Source organism: Chionomys nivalis, chromosome 7, assembly GCF_950005125.1.
Source record: "Chionomys nivalis chromosome 7, mChiNiv1.1, whole genome shotgun sequence".
In the NCBI taxonomy this organism is placed as follows: domain Eukaryota; kingdom Metazoa; phylum Chordata; class Mammalia; order Rodentia; family Cricetidae; genus Chionomys; species Chionomys nivalis.
Window position 1 is genome coordinate 11,031,576 of NC_080092.1, and position 10,752 is coordinate 11,042,327.

General features: G+C 49.4%; 2 protein-coding genes across 6 annotated transcripts in view; one reads left to right on the top strand and one right to left on the bottom strand.

Annotated features, from left to right (window-relative positions):
* The window catches only part of Cluap1 (clusterin associated protein 1), a 35,210-nt gene extending 31,488 nt beyond the window's left edge, over positions 1–3,722 (bottom strand). For 3 of the 5 annotated variants that reach the window (XM_057774661.1, XM_057774660.1, XM_057774659.1), the window contains exon 1: positions 3,590–3,722. In XM_057774661.1, the coding sequence (XP_057630644.1) occupies positions 3,590–3,611 (22 nt within the window). In that variant the 5' untranslated portion in view covers positions 3,612–3,722. Of the gene's footprint in view, positions 1–2,418; positions 2,562–3,589 lie in introns of those variants that run through there. The other 2 variants (XM_057774657.1, XM_057774658.1) reach the window with 2 other exon arrangements.
* Positions 3,723–5,076: 1,354 nt separating this feature from the next.
* C7H16orf90 (chromosome 7 C16orf90 homolog) lies at positions 5,077–6,709 on the top strand. Its single transcript, XM_057776862.1, has 3 exons — positions 5,077–5,122; positions 5,539–5,892; positions 6,552–6,709. The coding sequence occupies exons 1-3, from the start codon at positions 5,077–5,079 to the stop codon at positions 6,707–6,709; spliced, it is 558 nt and encodes a 185-aa protein (XP_057632845.1).
* Positions 6,710–10,752: the final 4,043 nt, after the last annotated feature.

Consider the following 10,752-nt stretch of genomic DNA (forward strand, 5'->3'; position numbering starts at 1 on the left):
AATGGCTGAAAGACACTTAAGGAAATGTTCAACATCCTCAGCCATCAGGAAAATGCAAATCAAAACAACTCGGAGATAGCATCTTACACAGATCAGAAAGGCGAAGATAAAAACACTATTGACAGCTTATGCTGGAGAGGATGTGGAGTAAGGGGAACACTTCTGCATTGCCGGTGGGAGTGCAAGCTTATACAGACACTGTAGAAATCAGTATGGTGAATTCCCAGAAAATTAGGAATCACTCTATCTCATGATCCAGCAATACTACTTTTGGGCATTTACCCAAAGGAGGCACACTCACACCACAAGGGCATTTGCTCAACTATGTCCATAGCAGCATTATTCATAACAGCCAAAACTTGTAAACAACCTAGATGCTCCTCAACCAAAGGATGGATAAAGAAAATGTGGCACATTTACCCAATGGAGTACTACACAGCAGTAAAAAACAGTGACATCTTTAAAATTGCAGGCAAATGGACGGAACTAGAAAAAACCATCCTGAGTGAGGTAACCCAGACCCAGAAAGACAAATATAATTTGTACTCACTCATAAGTGGATACCAGACATAAATCAGAGGATAACCAGCCTATACAGTCCATAAGAGAAGCTAGAACTCTTCAAGAAACAGATGGAAGCGGATGCAGAGATCCACAACTAACCACTGGGCCGAGCTCCCAGAGCACAAACCAAGTGAGGGAGGAGGGAGAATATGAGCAAAGAGGTCAAGACCATGATGGGGAAATACACAGAATGAGCTGGCTTGAGCTAGTGGGAGATCACTGACTCTGGACTGGCATCTGGGGAACCTGAATAGGCCTGAATTCAGACCCCTGAATACAGGTGACAATGGTGTGGCTTGGACAGTGTGTGGAGTCACTGGCAGAAGGACCAGGAACTAGCTCTATGTATAAACCGACTTTGTGGAGCCCGTTCTCTATAGAAAGAAACCTTGTTCAGCCTAGGCTCTGGGGAGGGGGACGAGGAGAACCTTGGTCCTGCCTCAAGGAGTTGATGGACAGACTTAGTTGACTTCCCAGGGAAGGACTTACCCTCTTGAGGAGCGGATGAGGAGTGGGGTGAGGGGAAGTGGGAGAAGATGAGGGAGGGGAAACTGGGATTGGTATGTAAAAAGAAATAAAATTAATTAATTAATTAAAAACAAACAACTAAATAAAAACTACCTAGCCTCATAAAACATCATGAGAAAAAAATTGTTCAAAAATCATACGTTCTTTTCAGAGATCCTATAGTATTTTCATGACATAAATTTCAAAAATCAGTTACCTCAATTCACAGAAATTTTAAGAAAATGGTATTTATATTTACTGTAAAAACATATTAGTAAACAGTGTAAGTTGGAAGCACCTAAAAAAGCTACACTGCTTGAAAGAAAGTAGAAGAAAACAATCAAAAGCCAGGCGGTGGTGGCGCACGCCTTTAATCCCAGAACTCGGGAGGCAGAGGCAGGTGGATCTTTGTGAGTTAGAGGCCATCTTGGTCTACAAGAGTTAGTTCCAGGCTCCAAAGCCACAGAGAAACCCTGTCTCGGAAAAACAAAAACAAAAACAAACAAAAAAAGAAAAGAAAAGAAAGAAACAAAACAAAAGAAAAAGAAAGTGGAATTTAGAAATGAACACAACAGGCCAGGCGATGGTGGCGCACGCCTTTAATCCCAGCACTCGGTGGGCAGAGGCAGGCGGATCTCTGTGAGTTCGAGACCAACCTGGTCTACAGAGCTAGTTCCAGGACAGGAACCAAAGCCACAAAGAAACCCTGTCTCGAAAAACCAAAAAAAAAAAAAAAAAAACCAAAAAAAAAAAAAAAAGAAAGAAATGAACACAGCTGCCGGGTGGTGGCGCACAACTTTAATCCCAGCATTCAGGAGGCGAGGATAGGCGGATCTCTGTGAGTTCAAAGCCAGCCTGGTCTACAGAGTGAGCTCCAGGACAGCCAGGGCTACACAGAGAAACCCTCTTGAAAAGAAAAGAACACAACCAGAGGCAGGTGGATCTTTGTGGGTTCGAGGCTAACCTGGTTTACAAAGTAAGTTCTAGTCAGTGAGGTTTTTGTTACACAGAGAACCCTGTCTCGGCAAATCAAAAGGAACACAACAGCATCTCTGAGTTCCCACAATATGCTGAGCTGGTGAACAGTTTCCTGGCGGTGCGATGTCTACGCATGTTTCCTGAAGACAGCTATTCAAAACGTCCTGTTTGCCGGGCGTTGGTGGCGCACGCCTTTAATTCCAGCACTCGGGAGGCAGAGGCAGGCGGATCTCTGTGAGTTCGAGGCCAGCCTGGTCTACAAAGGGAGTTCCAGGACAGGCTCCAAAGCTACAGAGAAACCCTGTCTCGAAAAACCAAAAAAAAAAAAAAAAAAAAAAAAAGTCCTGTTGACAATTCCAAATAAGCTACCTGAACGATAAAGCGGGGCGGACTGCAGCAGATGGTGGAAGAGAAAGATGGTGGTGAAGAAGTAGCAGCCTCCCCTCCAGTCAGGCTTCATCCAAACACTTCCTACTGCTAAGGGGAAGCTAGCATTTCTCCACTGTTGGATAGGGACAGTCTCCATTACCCAGCTATATAGTATTTATTTAAGATAAACATTCTGAAACACTCTTCTGGAATACTCTTCAGTACATCGCTTTTCAACGACCCTAGCAAAGTGCTGGCCTCATCAAAAACTCCGTGGGACCGCCATCATGACACTGTCTAGAACACCGCCAGACCCCAGAAGACATGACACTCGAGTTTGATCCTAATAGCTGCTACTCCGCCGCGAGGGAGGCAAGCTTTTGGGTCACACAGTCCTGCCGCTCTCTCCAGCTGTGCGAACCATGAGAAGTTAGACTACTTGCAGTTAGATACAGAAACAAAAGGGGTGAACTGCAACAGCCTGACCCATAACAAACGGTCTCCGAAGAGCAGGGACTAATCTAGACACCCCACTTCCCCGCTCTCGGGCAAAGTTCTCTTCTCAGTATTTGGCGATCTGACAACCTGGATGCAAAACGCCCAAGCCGCTCGTTCTAGCCTTTTCTTGCCCAAATTACTTTGACCTGTTGCTGCCTGTTCTCACCTCTGGACTCAGGGCACAGGAACTGAATAGGAATAAACAACATAATGCCCCAAAAGAACAGTATGTGACAGATTGTTTAAAATATATTCTCAAAAATTAACAACAATCAACGACGATAAAACAAAACAAAACAAACAAACAAACAAAAAAACTAGCAGAAATAGCTATCCATCCAGTCACCTCCCTGACTTTATTGTTTCTTTCTACAAACTCTAACACAGAAAAAAAAGTCTCCATTTTCCATGACCTTTCTAATGCGGCTGCGAATGTGGCTGTGACAAACTGAGATAAAATGTGGTAAAAATTAAACACATTCAGTTCTTCAGCCGCTCGAAACACATTCCAAGTGTTCTAGCCACTCGCGGCCAGTGACGGGCAGAACTTTGCAAAGGTGCTGCAGAGTTCCGTCAGTCCCTGGCTAGTCTGGGGCCTACGGCTCAGAGAGGGGTCTAGCAGGGTAGCTCCGAGTTTCTGGGAAGCCCACGGGCAAGCCGGGTGCAGCCTTACTGCGGAGGTCGCGGAAAGACATGGCGGTTTCGTCCGCAAAAGTCCACCGGGGCACGATGCTCGCCTCTTTGGAGTTCGCAGGCCCAGCGCTCGCCGGTCTCTATAGCAACCTGCAGGGCACTTGGACAGCGTGCGGTCAGGGCCAAACAAGACAGGAAGCGAAGCGGTGCAATGCGCGCACGCGCACGACACAGACCAGCAGGCGGCGCTTCTCACCGTTCATCAAGCAGTTTTGAATCTGGTCCCTTTGTGGCTCCCATTGCCTCACTTCTATAGAGAGCACTATCACTTTAGTGACAGAGTCTCCTTCGTATTTGTTTAAAACAGCTAAACCCCACAGTCAAAGACGCATAAAGTAGACACAGAATGACAGGAACGAAGGTACGCTACCCTCGGCAGAATTTGAGAACTGCACCCGGAGGGATTTGTGTACGTACAGCTTGTCAGTCTTCACTACAGGCCGAAAACCAGCTTCCAGACCCATGAGCCAGAGGTTGTCCTGGAAACTGGATCTAAGATCGGAGTAGTAGTGCTGATGTATCACGCCCCAGTGCGGAGCTCTGCAGGGAATCCTCCCTGGTGGCTGCTACAAGTTGGGGACAACCGCGATAAAGGAGGACAGGGGAAAGAAGAGATGAGCTGGGCCAAGAAGGGTGGGAGAAGAGGAAGGCAAAGCCCCGAGATGGGGAAGCGGAGAATGTAAAGGTGCCCTTGACCGGGGCATTGTGGTGGAGATCAGGAGTAAGATGCTTGAGGACTTAGTATGTGGAATAGGGCCAACATAGGCGACAGTGCACTTAGACAAAGAGAATAGTCTGTGACAAATGGCTTTGGAACAATGAGAAATCCACAGCAAATAAATGAAACTCCACTATTATCTATATACAAAAATAATGGTTCATAAACCAAAACACAGAACGAAACGTTACGGTTTTGTGACTGAGTTGATTCCAAATTTAGTTGTAGTTTTATATTTCCACCACCAAGGCAAGAGTTCCAGTTTGTCCACATGCTTAGGGGGAAAATGGCATTATCTACACACTGTCTAACAACTTGCGAGAAGATGGACAACTGGATAAGGGTCACCCGGGACCACCTTTTCAATGTGATTCAGATCTCTCCAGGTTTGTATCCTAAACCCTCTTTCTCTGAATGACAGAAGAGGAAGCTGAAGCTCCCCAAAGGTCACCCCACAGAATGATTTTTCGGCATTCCAAAGTTAATTTTTTTTGTGTGTCTTCCTTTGAAATTGAGGAGCAGTGGATTTACCCTAAGTTTCTAACCCATCCCCCTGCCCTCCTCCCACCCTGCCCCCGACCTGACACCATTCTCTCCCAAACTAAGGGGGCCAAGAAGACTAGTCTTTACTGTGACATCATAAGAGCCAGTTGCCATGGGAGACCTGCAGACCCAGCCCCTAGGCAGGGGAGAGCAGGCCCTGCTGCACACAAGGCCTGGCCACTCCTCCCCCACCATACTGGCCCTCCATGGAAGCCTTGGTCTGTGCATTCTCTGAGCTTCGAATAAGAGAAGGTGCCTGGCTGCAGGGAGAAGCAATAGCAGAGATGCCATTCTGTCCTAACCTGGGTCCAAAGCTACGGGGGAGACCCCAGGGACATGCATGCTTGGGAGGGGAGTAACTCCCAATCTAGGCTGTATGACTGGGCCACTCATGCCCTCTTTTACCCTCTTTGCTTATATTGGCGCCAGCATATTCTTTCTAGGGTAGAGGGCACACAAAAAAAGGGCTTGAAGTGCTGAAAGAGATCTCAGTGCCAAAGTCCTGGGCTTCTTAGGCCCCTAGGGGAGCAAACAGGAAAAATGGGGATAGACAGGATCTGAGGCTGGGTAGCCTGGGGTGGGGAGTCTGCCATAGAAGCTGGTACTTGCATCTTTTTACCCAGATGCTGGTCACACTGGCCACCACCCTCCTGCTCTCTCTCCTGCAGATGGAGTGAGCTGGGCCCCAGGACGCCCCAGCCACCCTGACACACCACCCAACATCTACGAGGGAGGTCTGGGGGCGCAGCAGCAGCAGGGCCCTGGTGCCCAGGCAAGCAAGCCCAAGAACTTCCGACTGCGTCACCTCCAGAGCCTGGCTCTCTACCTGCCAGGCCACATGCAGCCTGCTGGGCAATGTGGAAGCCACTGGCTAGGCCGGCTCATGGCTGGGGGCAGCCTGCCACGGCCTGAAGGCTCAGCCTGGTCCCTGTCTCTGCCACAGGGGACCCTGGGTCCAGGTAACAGCCATTGCTCAACCCTTCTGGAAGCCCAACTGCCCAGGGACAGCCTGGGAAATACAGGTGAGCTCTGTTAAGGAAGGACTGGAGACACGAGGGAGAGATGCAGGGAACTAGATGAGCCTCTTCCATTCCCCAGCCTTCTTGCCAAAAACTAGGAAAGGACAACTGTGGCCAGGACACACTAAAGTAATGTCTTCCTCCGGGGGCTGAAATCTTGAATTTTTCTATCCGTGTGCCCCACTACTGATTCTGCACCGGGATGTACTCTTAAGTCTTATGAAATCTCAGGGTGGTAGTAGGCAGCTGGACCACAGCTGGAACCCGTTGGGATGGGGGGTGCAAGGCAGAGAAGATCTGGGACTAAGAGTTCTGGGTTCTAATCCTTGGGCAACTCTCCCTCAGTTTATTATTATTTTTTTTTTGGTTTTTCGAAACAGGGTTTCTCTGTGGCTTTGGAGCCTGTCCTGGAACTAGCTCTGTAGACCAGGCTGGTCTCGAACTCACAGAGATCTGCCTGCCTCTGCCTCCCGAATGCCCCTCAGTTTATTTTACAAGAGTTCATGACCCACTGACATCCCCCATCCCCCCACCCCCCAACTAGTTCTTTCAAGGACGTAGCACCAAGCTCTTCAATTGTCTTGAAGGTTATAAGGTCCTTACACCAAGGTAGGGTTTCAGATTGGGTCCCTCTGAGTGACTTCTCTTTCCTTTTTCCTCAGCTTCCAGTTCCAGCATGGACCCAGCCAAGGGTGTCCCCTCCCAGTCTGGTCCCCCTGATGGCTTGGGACTCAGGCCCAAGAGGTCCTGGAGAGCCTTGGAGGAGACCATGTGTCCCTTGTGCAAGAGAACCCGCTCTGGGGCCTTGGAGAGGACATAAGGATCCAAAGTGCCAGGGCTGGGGACATTAAGGGAAGGATGGCCGAGGAGGAGGCGGAGGCCAGGTTTCCTGAGGAAGGGTGCAGTCCCAGCAGCTGCCCTCCCACTGAGATGGCCCCCACAGCTGCCCAGCATCAGACCTGGGCTAGTCTGGGCAAAGTATGAGGGAGGGAGGAGGAAGTCCCTTCAGAGGGACAGAAGAAATGGAAGCATGCCCATGCCCTTGCAGCCTGCCCAAACTCCAGTCAGCCACGTGTAGCTGAGAGGCCAGGCTGAGCAGAGAATCTGGTTCCTGAGAGCCAGGGAATCCTCAGGTCTTCCCTCAGTAAAAAGCCAAGGCCTGCATCTTCTTGTCTGTCATCAAGTCAATCCAGTCAAACCCGCCCTGCATCCTTCCAGGGAGCTTTCCTGGGGTAATGGAGTCATGAGCCTGTCTGGGGAGGCTCTGTATGTAGGTGAGGGGCTACTGAACATGGTAGCTCTAAAAAGCAGGCAAAGTCTCATTGGGCCTGAACAGAGGGCATGGCATTGCATTCCAGGGACAAAGGGATGAAATGTGGGTTTGGTTTAAAGAAGGAACCAGGAGGGGACCAACCAAGGCAGGCATGTTGGCCTGGACCTCACACTGCTCCCACCAGGGGTTTAGATGAATTTATGGCCCCATAGAAACTTGTCAGGATGGCCATGGGACAGGCCTTCTTCTGGCTGCACTAGACTTCAGGTACATGGGTGTTGATGGCCTTGGGTAGTAACATTTGGGACTGGATCAAGTTTTTGTTGCAGGCCCATTCTGTACCCTGGAGGATGTTTTGTAGCCTCCCAATAATGCCAGCACTATCCTCCACATAAACTGTTTCAAGACAGCATTCAACATCCACCAGAGACATACTCACTCTGGATGGGAACAGAGCCAAGGCCTCCACTGACCTGCATTACCTTTGGAGCCTTCTCTAAGCTATGATGGAGATGGGGGACAGACAGGCTGGAGAAGGGAATTAATTATACAGTTTCCTACTTGAACCAGGTCCTAGCTCAAAGCTAAGAGCCACGCTGCTGGTGTGAATTGACAGACAGCTGCTAAGGATCGTTAAGAAACAGCCCAGTCGTTGCTTTCAGCATAGGCGCCTTCATCAAGTTTACACTCCTCTGCAGGACAGCTGCCTGCATGACTGGGCCACCAGGAAGACCATGGCAAGCAAGCTCCCCAGCCTTCACAGGCAGAGCACAAAATGTGGAGAGCCAGCTATTAGAGACAGGATGAGACTAGTGAAATGATTTATTTGTTTGTAATGAGACTACTACACACTATGATTTGTTCAACACTGGGCTGGACACTGCAGTAATTAGGAAACAGAAGGGAGGGAAAGACAGGTCGAGGCCTTTGAATTGGATTTAAGAATGTCCAAGTCAGAACCTTCTGGAAGGTTCTTCCTTGACCACACAGGGCAGAAATGAAAATCACATGATCACCACTGACTGAAAAGGGAAGGGACATGGAGCTCAGCCTCAGTACACAACCAAGACCAGTCAGGACACCAGCTACCTGCTGGCCAGTTCTGCTGAGGAAGGGGAATGCTTTTCCTGCCTTGGCCTTCCTGCTTTGTGAGGATCCTTCCTCTCTGACGCCAAGCAGCCTTGGGCTGGCTCTAGGGTCGAGAGCCCTGAGCCAGGAGATGCTGAGAGGGAAGCAGTCAGTAATGGGGCCTGTCAATAGAGCTGCTCCTAATCAGTCTGGCAGTGAGGGGCTGTGAGGATGCCCTACAAGGGCCCCAGTGACACTGCAGCAATACTGGGCAGGGCTCTGGCAACAAACATTTGGGGGCGCAAGGGAAAGGATGCTGCAAGTACAATCCACGGTACTGAGGAGAGCCTCTGCCTCGGAGGCCGAAGGTCCACAGGCACCGGCTGCCCTCTGCGCCCAAGGCCAAGTCCCATGGTCCACAGTAGCAGAGATGCCCAATGCAGAGCTCAGCCTCCTTTTCTTTGCATTTGGCCAGCTTCTAGAAGGATGAGCAAGGAAGGAACCCAGAAGCCAACAGCTAACTACCTGTCCTTGTCTCAGCTCCCAGTGTAGGTCAGCTATATGGAGAGCAAGCCAGGCAGGATGATCCTTCTGGACAATAGGAAGTGGGTAGTGGGAGGCCTGAGGAACAGGGGACTGTCCATCTAACTGTCTATGGCGAGGGCTGAGTCTTGAAGCTTTAAGTTCTCTTGAAGGGCTAGCCCTACTCCTTCTCCCCAGCCTCCAACCTTTCATGGACAACTGCTTCCACCGTTTAAGCTTCTTTAGGGATTCCTATACAAAGACCTGGTACTCTCTTTCCTGTGCCTCTTTATTCTAAGCTTCCTGTGTCTTCAGGGTCAAAGGTGTCCACATTCTCTTCACAGCGAAGTTCAATCCATTTTGAAGGGAAGATGGAGGAGGCAGAAGAGGCCTGGCAAGCCCTTTTCCAGTGAATGTAGCCAACACCTGCCAGGCCATTGGGATGGTGCCAGTGCATGGAGGCAGGACAGAGGCTCCTGGAGGAAGGAGAAGTTTCCAGAAGCAGGAAGGAGAGCCTGCAGGGAAGAGAGCAGGGCACATGAAGACACTGCAGGATGTTCACCTACGTCACCTGGCCTATGGGGTTTAGATGAGTCAGGTATACCAAAGCATGAGCCTTTCTCCAGCCCACAGTCTACCAGTGGCCAGCAAGCTCCTCGGAACGCTACACAAATACAAGCGCTGCCAAGCTCACACTTGGGTGTGTTATCAATGGAGTGGGCTCTGCAGTACCCAAACCTCTCCCACTTGTGCAATTCTGTTCTGTTGGCTTGGGAGACCAACTCTCAGCAACCAAAATGGTTAATCCAGGCTGAATATTATCATTTAAAATCTGTCAGCAGAGGAGACTCATGTGGGGTGTTGAGCAGCGCCACACAGAGATGCGCTGGCGACAGTCCGGGTAGTGAGAGGGGAAGTCGGGTAAAATTCCGAGGAGCAGACATGGGTTGAGATCATTGGGTACATCTCGTAAGGGAAAGCGAAGTTTCCAGTAGGAGCTGCTTGGTCTTTCTGTACCTTCCCAATGTTTGAATCACATGAATCCATTTTAACAAAAAAAAAGAAAAAAAAAAAAAAAGATCTGTTCCGGTCCTGGGGAGATGGCTCAGTGCTTAAGAGCATTTGTTCTTTCCAAGGACCAGCGTACAAGGACCAGGATCTCCATGGCACAACTGCCTATAACCCCAGTTCCAGGAATCCAATGCCCTTAAATTCTTAAGAGATAAATAAAAATAAAATAAAATAAAATAAAACAAAGCAAGAGCTGTATAAAACGAAGAACCTGAGTTTGAGCTCTAGCCCCCACACAAAAAGTCTGGGTAGGCAGCTGAGAGACAGAGACAAGAGGATCTCTGAGGCTCACTAGCTAGCCAGTGCAGGTAAATCAGTGAGCTACAAGTTCCATGAGAAACCCTGTCTCAAAAGTAAGGTGGAGAATAATTAAGGAAGATGACCCATGTTGAGCTCAAGGCTCCACAATGAGAAACCCTGTCTCAAAAGTAAGGTGGACAGCCAGGCGGTGGTGGCGCACGCCTTTAATCCCAGCACTCGGGAGGCAGAGGCAGGCGGATCTCTGTGAGTTCGAGGCCAGCCTGGTCTACAAGAGCTAGTTCTGGGACAGGCACCAAAGCTACAGAGAAACCCTGTCTCGAAAAACAAAAACAAAAAAACAAAAACAAAACAAAAAAAAAGTAAGGCAGACAATAACTGAGGAAGATGACCCGTGCTGAGCTCTGCTCCACAAACGCGCACATGTGCATGCAAATGGACAAAGTCCAGGGAGTAAAAAGAAATTAAAAAGAAATTCGAGTGGTTTGAGGTCTTTGGCCCCTTGTTCTTCAAACCACTTCTGAACCCTCAGTGAACTGCTTACAGTATCTGCCTAGAGACTTCTTGTCTCTGTAAGCACTAGACTCCCCAGGTCCTGCCATCTGTGCCTACCTGTTGAAGACCAGGCATCCACTCTGCTCCTGAGCCAGCATAGCACCGGGCCTGCACCT